A 16,586-nucleotide genomic window follows, 5' to 3' on the forward strand; every position below is an offset into this window, starting at 1 on the left:
TATTCATATTTTTAAAAATCTCGCTAAACAGCTAAATACCAGTTTATGATGATATACGTACAAAAGTACAAAATACTTCTTTTTATGCAAGGAAAATACTGAATTTTTTCCGCTTTTTTTAAATATGACGAGAATAAGATGTAATATAAAAATATTAATTTTCTTATTCAAAAATTGTCGTGGATAGCGGAAATTATATAAATATATTATTTAGCAATGTCATCTTTCTCAATCTTCTTACCATTTTCAATCAGTAAAGTGAATAGATGACAGAGCTGCAACAATTTTATATATGCTTAATAAATTAGATAAGATGATTATGCAACAATATTATACATGCTTAATAAATTAGATAAGACAATGTTGCAAAAATTACAAAATAGGGTAATGGGAGTAAGTTTAAATAAAAATAGATATACTAGTCGCAGAAGTATGATTGAAAGATTTGAATGGTTGGATATTCAAGAAATATTGAAGATGAATGCTGTAGTATTTGTATAAAAGTTAGAAAATAATATGTTATCAAAGTATTTTAATAAGAAATAAAGATGTACATAGATGTATTACTAGAAATAGAGATAAGGATAGTTAGGTATAAGAAAACGGTTACGGTCAGGTGAATATTGTACGGAGGTGTGAATTTTTATATTAATATTCCTAGGACAATTCATAAAAATAAAAATATAGCGGGTTTCCCCAACGGAATAAATTAACACATTCGTGCATTAAGAAATAAATTATGATATTAAAGTTTTCTTTTATATTCTGTTATTGTTTATATTCTATTTTATATGTATGTTGTGATTATATGTGTTTAGTGTATTTACATTTATACCTATATTAGCTTAATAAATTAATAACATAATAATAAATAACTCTATTATGCATCCAAGATTGAATCCGAGTCGTTGCATTTCTACCGACCCCAGCTCCAACTCTGACTCAAAATTTATTCCGAATCTAATTCAACGGTTTTCATCAATGAGAGAACGTGAAAAAATCGTAAAATCGCCTCGTAACCGTCGTAGTGTGAACGTTTGGTTATGATATTTGAAATTCGGCACTTTTAAGAAACTGTTAAAAATATTGATCTTGTTTTATAGGAAAAATCACATTAAAAAAATTACATAGACCTTCTCAGGTATTTCAACAAATGAAACATATTCATAAAAATGAGGAATAAATAAGAAGAGTTAAGTCCACACTATATAACAAAATTATAAAATGTTACAAAAAATATTATGTTTTATACCATGGAATATTCAGTAAGCTTTGTTTAAACTCACATATTTAGGCCCTTGAAATCTGAAAAAATCTAAAGCGCTTGAAAAAGCGTAATAAACACTATATAAATTTCAAGGGAATTATCTTGTATCAATAAAATTCTTATTGAGCTCTCACGTAATATGATCATATTTTAAAAATTTAAAAATGGTGACAGATGAATCCAACATTTTTGGATTGAAGTGAGCTACTAGATTTTCGTAAAAAATGTCGAGAATTTAGTTTGTCCGACTTTGAAGCTAAAAAGGTGCTCTGAAGAAGAAAAAAATAGTTACCTGAGCTGAATTGGGAGCAAAAAAGGCCCTTAAAATAAAATTTTAGTATAATTTGTATAGAAGTATTTACCAAGAATTTGGTTTTCTGAACTTGCAAAATATGCATATCATTATTTTTTAAAAACCTTTTCAGGTCAGAATTTGCGCGTCTATTTATCTGAAAAACAAACGCGTCGATATCACATCGCGGTGCCGGCATGCGCAACGAACGTCGACGCGGACGCGCGTGCAAGGTGGCGTTCGGCGACGAGGGTGCCCTCTGCGACTGCGCTGGGCCGCGTCCTCAGGGTCGCGCTGCCGCCTGTACCGATGCCGGCGACCGTGCAGACGCCGCACGTGGTCGCGACCCCCGCCCTCCGCGTCTCGCGCCCCCTCGTCCCTCCCCCACCCACAGCGGCCTTTCCTCCGCTACGACACAGGCGGATAGCTACGCCGGCTACGGAAGATCCCCGTCTACGGCTGACCGGCCGCGAACCGCTTCGATCGTCACACGCGTCGAGAGCGTACGCGCGCCCGGTCGCGGTCGCTCTATTTTCAGCCATGCCCGTCGCGCATCACACTTTATTGCTTATATTTATAGCCGGTTGAAAACCCCTGCTCGACGACGAAAATTGCATTATTTTTTAATTTAAATATATCGTACGCTTCGTCTCCCCTGATTCAGTCGAAATTAATCCGTCGATCGAATCGGAAGCTCTAGCGAGAAACTTCCGGTGGGACTTTTACTGCCTACGTAAATAGCGAATTATGCGGATCGAATGAAAAATAACACGGCCGTAGAAGCGAAAGCTTCTTGGTATTTGGCCAGAGAGGAAATTACGTTATAAGGAAAAAAACTATTAAATCTAAGAGGCTCTAGAGAGGAATTATTGCCTGGGATATAAAAACCTGAAATGAAGCGTCTCGTATAACGCCCAGCTTCAAATTTAGAAATCATTATGAACGAGTGGGAAATAACATTTCAAAACTGATGCTTGAAATCGATATTACAGATACCACGTATAATTTCCTGTATTAAACTGTTCGCGATTACACCGCAGATACCCACAATAATTTGATTAGGATTTATATTTTCCTGATACAAACACTTGTAGCTAGCAAAAAAATAGTTTATACTTCGAAATGCAAACTATAAATACTGAAAAGAGCCTGACATTCGTCGATATTAAATTAAATGGGCAATCAGGCGAGCTCCGAAAATGCTGTACCAGATACCGCTATGGGCCGAATGGCAAACACCTTGCTCTTATATTTTATGATCTCTCAAAACCAAATGTTTTATAACTTCGTTGATATATGCTTAAAACTAAATATGCAACAGTTAATTGTATATTTATTGTTTCAGCATAAACCAGTGGGAACGCTCGTTACCGAGCGTTCCCACTGCGACGGAGCCGACACGATTTTATTGCTTTTGACGTGAATTTCTGACTTCTGAAAAGTGATAATTGTTTTTGCTCCACCTATTGATCAAAATTCGGTTTGAATACACTATGATCAGTCCATAGTAATATCAGTAAGAATAGCTATCATATTTTTAAAACATAGTGTAAAATCCAAGTGCAGACAAATTATGGAGCAATATACGAAATGCGACGTCTGTCTATACTTCTTCCCTTGAGAAATGAGTTGGTTTAGTTTGTATTTTGGATTTGACATGATGAAAGTTCTAAAACTATAATTAGTTTTAGAACTATTATTAGTTTAACTTTGGGTTTGACCAGCAAATGGACGTTTCGCAACTGTCAAATTGAATTTCATGGACATATTAGAGCAGCATATAATTTCACTAGCGCATATACGTTAAATTATATTTTCGCTAGTTGAAATATTAATCTACTGGTGAAAATGTATTTATAATACATAAGTGAAAAAATAACACATTCGCTGTAACATTATACATCGCATGTAAATAAATAATGATAAGTATGAGATATATTTTCGGTTTTTTAGATTTTCTTTAAGGGATAGCCCGAGAATTTCTGATTTAGAATCAGGGACGTGATTTCAGTTTTTTAGGGTGGTTGTTTTTTTAATATTTTGATTTCATTTAGATTTATAGTATTTCATTGAATGACATGCATTTTGCCAAATGCCCCCACCTGCCCTCCCCCCCCCCCAATACCATCCATGCGGTCCGCGGGTTGGTGTATGTGTTATTATGTATATATTAATACATATAATACTATAAAATATATTTATCGCGATATACAAAAGTATACGATTTTGATAAGAACACGCTGCCCACTCTACCACTACTTCCCTGTTTTGGTTTTGAACCATTTATCTCATTTAAATGTGAGTCAATGTTAGCTTTTACCTTGAAATAATTATAAGGAGTGAGACATAACTGTAACAAAATAAAATTTGCATAAAATAACAGTATTTCTGGATTTATATGCAATTACAATCAATATTAGATTACCATTTAACTTATTGTAAGTTTATGTAGCATAAATTGAATGTAATAAAAAAATCGGTGTGCATTATACTTGGCACTGTCCACAATACAGCTACGATTTGCTAAATTATTCAAAAACAACCAAAATATCATCATATGCATATTTAAATATATCTGAATTTCTACGTGCAGTTTTATTTTGGAAATAAGTCCGCATTTAATGAATACTTTCAAGAGGTCTGTTTTTATCATACGAGCATATAACGAGTTTTTCCAAGATACGTAAACCTATTGTTAAAAAATACATTATTTTTAAATTAACGTTTCGCTGTTGCTCGGCCGATTTTGCTTAGATATTTAATTTAAATATATTGCTGTTTGGATGAACATATCCAAATACATTGTGCTACATGAACTTGGCGAAAACACAGAGGTTGTGTCACCGCACAATAACAGTTGGCGGAAACATGGCACGCATGCTGTGCCATCGGCCGTGAAAATTGTTCCAGACATGTATTCTACGCGTATTTATTTCCGACATAAAACGTATATTTTATAATGGTAACCAAAAACATGCGTCGTTTTCTTTATAAGAAATAGTTATTTTTATTTTCCTTTCTACAATATAACGTATTTCGAATTATGCATCAGTAGAATATTTTACCACGCTGATCCCTAGTTAAGACTGAAAAAATACCGGTCCTCAAATGAGAAAGTCAGTATCTCTGCGCTCTGCGACCCACATGCCGATTGCAGCCTAATTTTATTGCGGCCTATTTTTGATGTATTTTTGCTGCGCGGCCAAATGAAAATCTGTTTTTTTCAATTAACATTACTGTATATGAGTACAATAATCAGAAAGTATACATCCACATCCGCACTATTAATAAAATAGTAGTTTATTAGTAAAATATCATAAACTTTGCGCTACGCGACCAATTATTCCTCAATGTTTTTTTTACTGAACTGAAATTTCAATAAAAAAAATTGCGTTGCGCGTTCTAAAGATAACGGTAATTTATTAAAAAAAAATTCCCAGTGCGAGTTTAATTGAACTTATAATTTTTTTTCCATTATCAATTAGCATTTATATTCAAGTGCAAAACGTATATTTAAAAAAAAAAAAATTAAACTAGTCGCAAGAATCAGTGACATATTTCAAGTTTTTTTTTTGTTATAAATATGTTACAAAACAATTTTTATTAACGAATTTTTATGTTTTTAAATAGATTCATTAACTTAATCGGAATATAAGGACAATTTTTTAGAGAAGATGTATTAAAATTTGAACTGCGGTAATTATTGTATTATATTGTGTATGCTAAAGAAGTTTTCGTAACACGTAATTGAAAAGAAGTGTAGGTGCAAGTTTAGATGCAAAAAGCGCAAAAGGGAGTCATAAGAAAAGCCCAAAAGCTGTGAACGCTGACGAATCGACAATTCCGGGTCTTCAGCCACACTTTTACTTACTAAATCTCCAAGGTTTCCAGTCTTCTCAAATTGTTTCACTACGTTGGGAATTGTTCGCTCAGTAGGATGATGAAATTTACTATAATCATCCCATAAATTTCGATACACAGTTTGTACAAAATTGTTATTTTTGTAGAACAATTGTACGATTTTAACGCGTTGAGCGATCCATTTCGTAAATATGTAGTTTTAAACTAACATTTGACACTTTGAACACGCGTGATTATTGACAACTGACTGATTTACAGTGTTGCCAAAATAGGAAACTCGAATTAGATCTCCCTGTATAAACGGTCAATAAGTGTTAAAATGGTGTCGTGAATGTAAATCAGGAAGAGTAATTAAGAAAGAATTAAAACGACATATTTTGTCGCTGATGAACTAGTTTAAAAAAATGATCGATTACTAGTGTCATGCAAATTATTTAAATGTATGTTAGTAATTTATTTATTATAGTAAAATAACTTTATGAACAATATTAAAAGTGCATAGCGCTGTTCTTTAAAATACGGTGAGAGAAAGATCTGTTATCAAAATCGATAGTTAGTAGTAAAGATGAATGTAATAGGATGGAAACTGTTGAAATATATTACATATCTACCCACGTTTGCAGATATAAGAAAAACACACAATGAATGAGTGTTTTCCTGAACCGGTCTTTTCAAGTATTATCTTTGTTAAATAGAGACGTTGGCAGATGTCGATAGTAAATTGTCAACTTTAAACTATGTACATGGAATGGATCCGTATAAACCAAATTCAAATTCGGTTCACGTTCTATAGTTGCATGTGTTTTTTATTTAATTGGAAATAATTAAACAAAACAGAATAGAAACTCGGTCGAAACAGAAACAAAGAGCCGCAGCGCGTTTTCGTAACAGCCGCCTTTTGATTTCACTTCGTAATAGCGAGCGTGAGTAAGCGGCCTCGAAAGGCTCGTTCGAGCTGTTGGTCATGTTCTTCGCTGAGTCGGCGGCATTCTACGAAACGCACCCGGAGATACGAATTTTCCCAGTCCGATGCGATTGAGTGCACATCCCTACGCGGCATGGACAGGGCCGTATGCATCTAATCTGCCATGAATACGTCATTGATTAATTTGTTACAGAAAAATGTCATTAATGCACTACAAAAAAATAGTCATTTAATAACACCAAGTATTGAGAACATTGTTTTATATACCTATTTTTTTTAAATTAAAAAGATTCCATTGAAACCAGACAGAATTCAATCTTGAAACGTTGAACATAATGTATAATATAAGCCATTAAATTTTAGTAGCTCCCAAATTTTGCATGAATTCGATGGCCCATGAGATTAAATGAGTATGTTCACACTAGTTTATGAATTATTTCTCTATCCTAGTCAGTGATTCATATTAAAACATATTACAAGATCTTTCTATAACTAAAATTCAGTCGATTAATTTCGACTAGAAGCTAAAAGAACGTTATTCGAACGCGAGCGGATTGAACATGGACCTTTCTTTACGTGAAAAAAGACCACTTCCACACAGGATCCAAATTTAGTTTAATTTATATTGCAAAGTTTTAATTATCTAATTTTAAACTGTCACGTAAAAAAGATTTTTTACTATTGAACTTCCGTTTTAGAGAAGTACTTTTTCACGCAGCAATTGTAACCATAAATAGTATTATTATTAAAATGCATGTGAATCGCAATTTTAAAAACTTAGGGAAACAATAACAAACGTATCATTATACGATAGAAAGGTTTTAATAACAAAAATCGGCATTATATATTATATCATGCATGCCCTACGGCATGGTTTCCCAAACTATGTTCCGCGGAACACTGGTGTTCCGCGAATCCAAAATATGTGTTCCATGGAGCCTAAATAGATATTTCACAAAACTTTGGAGTAAATTAAAAGAATGAACATATTCTACTTCATAATGAAGGCGAAGATTTTAGTACCTAGAAGTTGGGTACAGCAAAATAAGCTAAGTGTTCCGCCAAAATTTTCGGATTTGCGAAGTGTTCCGTCGCTCAAAAAGTTTGGGAAACCCTGCCCTACGGTATAAATATCGTTAGCTATTTCTAATGAAAAAGTTTTTTTAAGAAAATGTTATAATGCATTATTTACTTACCATTGAACAGAATACATTACATAATCAGTTGTAATTTTAGAATTTACTACGATTCAAGTGGGAAACACCAAAATAAATGAAAATTAAAGATGAAAATATATAAAATAAAATATTCTTCTGTTGTTTTATAAATATTTTTTATTCTCCCCACGTTACCATTTCAATCATTATGAATTATAAAAAAAAACAAAGAAATTTGAAAAACTTTTATGTCCGTTAACATGGCGTTTAAAATATGAAATATAATTTGGGAAGAATTTTATTTTAATCCACATCATGTAAGTAATTGCTAAGGGTTTGAACCATTTATATTATTGGCTTAAACACGACCCGGCAAACTCCTCAAAAATTAGGTAGATAAAAGTGTATGAAAAAAGTAACTTATTTTAATAATTGAAGTTACTTCTGATTTTTGGTGTCCGTATTACTTATTATTATCATGACTTGACAGATTTCCCCAGTGTATCAGGATGACATTTATACATAATATTTATACAGATACATAGACTAATATTCATTAATACTTTATAATACACATATTAATATTACAAGTGCATATCAAATATGCTGTGTAAAATAAAATAATATGATAGTAGCACACCATTTCAAATTTTTCTAGCTCCTCGTAGCTATTGCCGAAAACATCGATGTATATGAAAAGCGCGCTGAGAAGTTGATTGGCTCGTGCTAAAGGAGCGTTTACGATCAATAATAATGAACACAATAATTCATCTCTAGGGCAGCTAGAATCTCTACAAAGTAGTTCTAAGTAATTTTCGTTAGATATAATTTACTTATGCAGGAAAAAGTTGCAGAAGTCATATCTGACGAATGCAATGACTACGGTTTCACGGCGGTATTGCTTCACTACTAATTCATAAATTAGTAGTGAAGCGTGAGCCGGTGCGTTATTATGGTGCAAATTCAAGGGTTCTAACGGAATATAATGCCACTATTTCGGACGTTTCTTTAGAATTACTTGTAAAATTTAAAGGTAATGTTCCTAATTTATCCGTTTAATTTTAATTACAAGAACTTTGGGGTACTATTTATGTATTAGCTCTTCAGGGCGCTTCCATTGAGACCATTGGACCTTTGTTTTGATGTCATAATCGTACACATGATTCGTTAAATGCTATGACGCATTGGAGTTTTATCTGGTTCGTCGGCGAATACATTCATCGATTTATTTAAAATGCTATTTTGAAAATTCAAATTTTTTGTAACAAATTACGCCTCATGCCCAAAGATACGAACTTCTTCAGTTATTTCCTTAATTATTGTGTTTCAGCGATTACTAAGTACATTGTTATTAATTTTATAACCCTTTTTGCAAATAACAATTATCTCTTCTCATAAGTCAAAAATTCACGTCAAAAGCAATAAAATCGTGTCGATAAAATCTTATTGCTTTTGACGTGAATTTTTGACTCTGAGAAATGATAATTGCTTTTGCGCTCTTCTATTAATAAAAATTCGATTTGAACATACTTTGATCAGCCCTCTTATATCAGAAGTCTATAGTAATGTCGGTAAGGATAGCTATCATATTTTTAAAACACAGCGTATTATCCAAGTACAGATAAACTATGGAGCAATATGCGAGATGCGATGTCTGTCTAAACTTTTTCTTCTGATTATTTATCCCTTAGAAATGAGCTGCCGTGGTATGTATTTTAGACTATATTACTTTTAGAACTTTAATTAGGTCAAGTTGGGTTTATTCAACTCCTGTATTTTATGTTTGGGTTTGAATAGCAAATGTACGTTTCGCAACTGGCAAACTAAGCTTCATAGATATTTTAAAACAGCATATAATTTCAGTTGAATTATATTTCCGTTAATAGAAATACATATCTACTTGTGAAAATATATTTAAACTAATTATAGTTTTAGAACTTTCATTAGGTTAGTTTTGGATTTGAAAAGCAAGTGAACGTTTCGCAATTATCAAATTGAGTTTCATAGACATTTTAGAGCAGCATATAATATCACTAGCGCCTTTCAGTTAAATTATATTTTCGCTAAAAATATATATCTATTTCATTAAATGAAATGCACGTTTTTGGCGTAATTCAAGCGGGGGGGGGGGGGCAAATGCCCCCACCTGCCTTTCTCCAAATGACGTCACTGATAATAGTATAAAATGAGCATTTTAAGTGATCAAACAACAACAAACATATTTTTAATGATTTTAAATAATTTTCTATTAATATTAAAAATAATAATCCAAAATTATTTAAAGTATTTGCGCTGTGTCAAAATAAATACCATTGTATATGTATATTTGAGCAAAATGTTTTTAAAGTATGTCTGTTAATTTAAGATGCCGTTCGGTAAAGTATTAAAATTCATAATTTTTTACACCCATATTTTGTTTCTCATCAGTAAACTGAATTAAGCAACTTTTTTTAAATTAAATAAAACCCGCATATAAATGCAATGATTATAATAATAAATATAGCAATATAATCGAAACCGTCTTTTAGATTTTTTTAAGGATAATCCGATTTCAGCTTTTTTTAATATTTCTATTTCATTAAGATTCGTAGTGTTTATTTAAATGAAAAACCCTCCCAGATGACGCCCCTGATTTTCTCTTAATTTAATTCGACATATAAAAAAAACGGAACATGATAAATCGTGTCATCTTTATTTGGTTGTCAAACACAAACTACGCGTTCGATATGAATAATAATTGGCATGCGCACCATAACGTTAGAAAAATGCCAAGCTCAAGCGAAATGAATTTCATTTCGTATCTGAATATGTTTAAGGTATGCGTAATCAAGTTCATACGTATTATGATAAAGCGTAAACATTTGTAAAGAAATAAATACAAATACAATTTTTTTGTATTGTAAAAAATCAGCGTTCCTAACTATGTCGATGCATCCTTTGTTTTTATATGACGAATCGTTAAACTGATTTATTCTAGGACGAAGAAAGCAATATTATAATTTTGTGACGATAAAGTGGCCGATGAGCAGTCCGTTAAACGTATCCTCGCACAATTCGCGTCGTTATAATTGTCGAGTGGCATATTTGCGCAATTCGTCAGCCCCGGGCGATCGCCCACGTAGCTAACGCGGCCCTGCGCGCAAGTCACGTGACGCTTTCAACGTGCTATCGAACGATTCCAGTTCGGCCGTACGCCGGGCCGAACAAGCACCTGCGGGCGAACGATGCTAATCGATACGGGCGTCTGTGCGCGCCATGGAACGCGCAATTTTCCAATAAAAAAATACCACTAAAATAATAAATTTTCATCATGATATAATTTTAAGCGTTTTTATATTCAGTCGCTATTTTTTCGACCGCACAGTCGTAAGCATGTGCGTTCCGAATAAGGTCGGTCGCTGCTGCCTGGGCTCTCGCGCCTCTCTCCCCGTCTCTGTCTATCCATTGTCCGCAGCCACATCTGCCGCAACGGTAAACTCGTAGAGCGAAGCGGAGCCGGCTCTTCGCTTCATTCTGTTTACCCCGCTAATATGATGTTGGAGCGGGGCCTCTCGCGGCGCAGCGCTTCTCAATATGTATTTTAAATTTTCTAGCGTTCTTGTAACATTGATGTGATTTTATAAATACAAAACCTGTATTTTAAATCTAAATTCTATACTGTCTAGAACACGGTCGCTATGAAGCTAGTATTCGGTATTAATAAATACAGTGGAACCTTGGTTTAAGATCATAATTCGTTCCGGAAACGTGCACGTATTTCAAAACGCTTGTATATCAAAGCAATTAATGAAAACTCAAGTTGATAAAAAAATATTAATAGAAAATAAACCTGTATTTATTATAATATAATTTATTAATAATTCATATAGGTATCAAAGATAGCTCAATGAGTTATTTTTCTTCTCGTGGAACCTAACTAATGACACTTGCTTTTGAGGATTTAGGGAAAATATGAAATTTCACTGTCATTGAATAGATTCATAGCTCCTACTTAACGTTTGCAATACCGGTAGTATCGATACCGGGAATACCGGTGTTGTGGCAAAAATTGACTTTCGGTACTACCGGAAATACAAAATAAAAAACCGGTAGTACCGAAAATACTTTTTATTGGTTTTTGAAATCCGTATATTTTATTTGTTGAAAACGATATTTCAATGCCTTATATTGCTTGAAGGCAGAAGCGGATAATAAAATGATGCTCATTGTAAGGGATAAACCTAAGTAGTTTTATTGGGGTAGAATATATCATCATAAAGAAAAAAGATGAATAATAAAAATGTTACTGAACGTATTGTAATTGAGGTAAATAATTAATTACCTTTAAAGTTGTAGTCCAAAATCTGGGTTCACAATAATTATACGAATATATACGTCGAAGACCGTAAAGCACAAAACGTATTTGGCTAAAGGCAGAAGACAAAATGATACTTTCAATAAACAAAATCTTACTTCGGTCACTTCGAAGCATCGTTAAAATAATATTCATGGGCTAGAGTGATGGACTGGTGTTGATAGGAAGAAACTTGATTTTAATGAACTCGAATTCCTCCAGTAAGTCGTCCTCAAGGGCTGGAGGGTGTGCAGGAACATTATCTATAACTTACAAGACTTAAAGTGACAAATTCTTTTAAATGGGTAAATTTTCATTGCAAAATAAATCATCGACTGTCAAGAAGAATCATCGGCTCAGTTGGGGATAAAGTGACGCAATACATACTGCTTGTATTGCAAGATATCGCTCGTTTATCAAATAAAAATATATTTAAAATGCTCGTATTCCGAAATACTAGTAAGCCGAGTTAATCGCAATCTCTGGTTTAACTGTGTATGGCAAATCTTGTTTTACATAGATTACAAGCTCAGTAATATTCTCAGTAATGTTTCACCTTTTTTTCAATGAAAATATCATTTCATTGTACTTTTGTAATATTATTTTGTACTGGAATCGAGAGCCTTGAAGATGAAGAAGGTCCTAAGCGTGCATATTTAGTTTATAACGACCAACTAAAAGCCTTAGTTGAATCAGGACGTTAGTAATACAAGTGTTCCGGACCACATAAAACAGCTAGGAATATGAAAGAAGCTTGACAAATGGGTGCCCCACGTACTGAATTAAACTCTAAAAATAAGCATCATGATTTTTTTCTACGTTTCCTTTAGCCAACAAATGTGAATCTTTTTTACGACTACAAAAAGCGATCTGCACAATGGTTGGACAAAAATGTAGTTCAATGCATTTTGCAAAGACAAAATTTTACTAAAATGAAATGCTTAATAATATTATGGCAAAACCATTATAGCTGGGAGTTATTGTCAAGAAATGTGCAACGCCTTGTCTCTGCATTGAAAAATCGAAAAGGCCCAAATTTCTTGCACGACAATGCGCGACTACACCGCGTTGGTCCTTTCAAAAGTTAAACGAGTTGGGCTATAATAATTTCCTCATCAACCATACTTTAACCAGATTATTCTCGTCATCAGATTATCGTTAGCTCAAGCATTTCCATAATCTCTTACAGGTTAAGGTAACATGAAAACCAAGCTGCTGCAAAACTTCGGAATTTTACACTGCTAGAATAAATAAATTTGTAATAATTTTGAGAAAATGTGTCGATTCTAATAATATATAATATTTGGAGTAATAGTGTTAATTATTAGCTGACAAAAATGTATTTGAATGTGAAAGTCATAAGTTGCAGTTATTTTCCTAGAAAACTAATACACAAGGCGAGTAGGGTGATATTAAAAAAAATCGAGTCTGGACTAATGTAAGCTTTAAAAGTCTAAATTATTGTCAAATAACAAAATGATAGCAATGTTTTTTTTTTAAGTTAGTTTGCATACCACACATGCGAGAGATAAGCATACATTTTGAAACTCTTTATTAAACAATGCATCAAAGATGTTGTTCACTGCATGTTTGATGAAAAAATTTCATTTTTCTGTTATTACAGTTAAAAGTACAATTCATGAAATGGAGAAAGATGTTGAGCAGAAACTAATTTTCAGACGTAACATTCCTTTATCTTTAAAATATATTTCATTTAAAATACTGCAAATAAATAGCATTTTGGAAACTTACCGATTAAAAATTATATGACAAGATATAGGTAGGCAACGTTCGTATAAATCAGAAGCCATCTCATGAAAAAGTCTTTTTCAGATCATTTGGATTACGAAAAGAACTTGCCATATTCTTGCAGAATGAAAATTAATCATCGCCTGATTATATTTTCGGAAATGTTCAATATATGAGTCAAATTGTTTATTTGGCGTATATTATTTTTAACAACATCAATTGAGCTTTTACTTTCCTTCATATGAGCACTGAAATAAAGAATATAATTACTTATAATGATATAAATTGGTACATCAATTTTAATTTGCAATATTGTAAATTTTGAGACTATTGTTCATCTAAATATATACTAAAAACATTTTAGGAGATATTTTTTTTACTACTACTGAAATTTTATATCTCCAATGAAAATTTCTAAAAATAAACAATGTATTATATTTAAGATTTTTGTCCTAATCTGATGATGTCAAAATTTCTTTCAATTCAATATCTCTTTTTATTTCGTAAGTACAATAGCTTATAAAAAATACATTATTTAATTATTTACTTATATGGTATTGTTTATAATTTACTTTTGTACGTTCATTAAATTATGTTCTAAACGTCTAGAATTCGCTAAGTCGTGTTATACAAAAAAACAGTATTCAAACATTTAGTAACCCGGGTTTTAAGATCACTATTTTAATATTTAAAACTTGTTTTTTCATCGCGGCACGTATTATATATAAAATAACCGTTCGCGTTTAGTACGCATTTTCAAAGAACGGAACTTTGTCATAAATTGACTCGCACATCGTTGCCTAAAATAGGCAATTTACATACATACATATCAAACTCGAACAAATCAAAAATTTAATATACTTTTATTCGATTTGTATATAAATCGTATGAACTAGCAATACGCTTGTTTGTCTTTACATTTATAGCACGTACACTTATTTAGTTATTTGTATGTACGCGGGCACGTCCGCCGACAAAAGCTCGCATACCAGCGGTGATACGCGTGACACACTTTGAGAGCCCCTGATGCTCGAAAGCGATAAAGCGATCCAAAAGGTATTCGGATCCGAATACCTGGGATCTCTTCTCATGAAAAACTTTCGGTGTTGAATATTGTTTGCCTACCGTCGCTGGCAAATTTCGCATACATAAATTATTTTAACTGTCAAAATTTTATTTTTAAACAGATAATAACAACTTTTTTTTCGACTACATATTTATTTTCAAGATGGTAGCTTGATTGAATAAAATAAAGCTTTTATAAATTGTAATTCGATGATGGATTCGTTTCTTAATCGCATAAAATATTTCGGAGGGTAGAGCTTAGAAAAAAATATACGCATTTAAAATTTTCAGAGTAACTCTCCAACCCTCGTCGATTTTTGACGTTCCCCCTTGTCTGGCGCCCCGGGCAGTCATCCATGCTTCAGCTCTACATTCAAATATAAATATATAATAAAATATTCGCGAATATATAATTTATAATGCTTACGAAACAGATATTCAAATTGAAAATTCACATAGGCACACGTTTTGGAAATTTTGTATAAAATCCCCCTCCTCGATAATGCCATGGCATTATGTATTTTCATTTTCAGCATTATCATGGCTCTATTCATATCAGAATTGCTACCTGTATATAGCGCTCGATTATGTGCCAACAACAATGAACGGATGTAATATAGCGTTTTATCATGAAATAAAATATATGTATATATAAAAATAAAAGTAGATATTATTAAAATACACATTTTATTATAAAATGAGTTATGTAGGTTATATTACAAATATGCAATTAAAATATCACAGATCATTGCATATTAAATGTCGTTGATGGCGATTGTTGCTCTGTAATGCAACTGTTTTCAGTTAATTGGTTCAAAATTGCTTTGCTAATAATTTGAGTTATTAACGTTTCAGCATATATTTTTTGAGTACTATCTTCGATTTTTTTAAATCGCGAAGTTAAATATTTTGTTAGAAGTTCATCATCAGTAGTGTTATTAAAATTATGTTTTTCGACAGTTTTTTTTGTTTCATCTGAAGATTTTCGCATTATATTTGCCTTTTCTTTGTTCGTTTCAGTCACATGGATCGCCTGAAACGATGATCATATAGTATTATATATGATTAAATAAATCATTTATATTCGTATTTTTAATACTTCAATATCACGAAATTCAATAGATACGTCTATCATTTTTTCATCGCCTAAATCATCCTCTTCTTGCAAGTTTTGCGATTTAGTAGGTCTGAAATTAATACGTTTCGTTAAATTATTGTAGAGTATTGTTAGCAGGTGAGTAGTTTGGTATTATGTATACGTAAAGTATTTGAGAGAGTCTTGTCTCACGGCCTCCAAGTCGACGGTAGGATGTTTCCTCAGCAGGTGCTTCTTCAGGTTGCTGATTGTCGCTTTGTAACTGAATGTCATGCCGCAAATGTTGCACAGGGCTTTGTGCTCGCTTGAATTGGTAATGGTAAAAATAGTCCATATCGGACTGGTTTTGAGTATATTTCTCATTTTAGCGCAAAATTTATAATGAATATTAAAAGCGAATGAAATAAAAAGAAACGGCGATTATTAAAGCTACGGCGCGAGAAAATAACCAGCGTAGAGCGCCGGTAACAGGAAAGAGCGAGTAACAGATATTTGGCAACGTTGCCGCGATGAACGTTATGGAACGCTGTTCCGCCCAGAACTGGCCCCCATTGCGCATGTCAGAAACGATGACGTTATACCAGCAGGTGGTAGGGGGATAAAGAGACGATGAACTACACGCTTATATATAAAATCTTCTATTACGATTTGCAGCACATTTAGTATCCATTGCGTTCAGCGCTTGCGTTGTGTTTGCGCTGTTTTGGCCAAACGCGATCTGTCAAATGTCACATGTCAAATTTGACAGTTCTTTCTTCTTATTTTTTATGTGAAAAAATAATTTTGATGCATTTTTATCATTTCTAATATGCTTGTATGTAATTTTTCATTCATTGAATCT

At 32.7% G+C, this 16,586-nt stretch overlaps 1 protein-coding gene across 2 annotated transcripts; it reads right to left on the minus strand.

The window, feature by feature from the left end:
- Nucleotides 1–15,319: 15,319 nt before the first annotated feature.
- On the minus strand, nucleotides 15,320–16,390 carry LOC148237648 (uncharacterized). 2 transcript variants are annotated; one of them, XM_088181345.1, is made up of 3 exons: nucleotides 15,909–16,296; nucleotides 15,749–15,836; nucleotides 15,320–15,682 (listed from the first exon to the last, which is right to left on the minus strand). In XM_088181345.1, exons 1-3 carry the CDS (start codon nucleotides 16,106–16,108, stop codon nucleotides 15,395–15,397), a joined length of 576 nt encoding a protein of 191 aa, XP_088037471.1. In that variant the 5' UTR covers nucleotides 16,109–16,296; the 3' UTR covers nucleotides 15,320–15,394. The 2 variants fall into 2 exon arrangements, with proteins under 2 accessions (XP_088037471.1, XP_088037472.1); XM_088181346.1 differs by having other exon boundaries at nucleotides 15,320–15,836; nucleotides 15,909–16,390.
- Between the last annotated feature and the right edge of the window lie 196 nt (nucleotides 16,391–16,586).

This window comes from Plectrocnemia conspersa, unplaced genomic scaffold (assembly GCF_051122295.1).
Source record: "Plectrocnemia conspersa isolate PC_06_02 unplaced genomic scaffold, ASM5112229v1 ptg000002l, whole genome shotgun sequence".
In the NCBI taxonomy this organism is placed as follows: domain Eukaryota; kingdom Metazoa; phylum Arthropoda; class Insecta; order Trichoptera; family Polycentropodidae; genus Plectrocnemia; species Plectrocnemia conspersa.

Coding starts and splice junctions, on each gene's coding strand:
- LOC148237648 (XM_088181345.1), bottom strand. CDS start 16,108: ATGAGAAATATACTCAAAACCAGTCCGATATGGACTATTTTTACCATT. Junction 15,837..15,908: donor GACTCTCTCAAATACTTTAC/GTATACATAATA, acceptor TATTAATTTCAG/ACCTACTAAATCGCAAAACT. Junction 15,683..15,748: donor TTGAATTTCGTGATATTGAA/GTATTAAAAATA, acceptor TCATCGTTTCAG/GCGATCCATGTGACTGAAAC.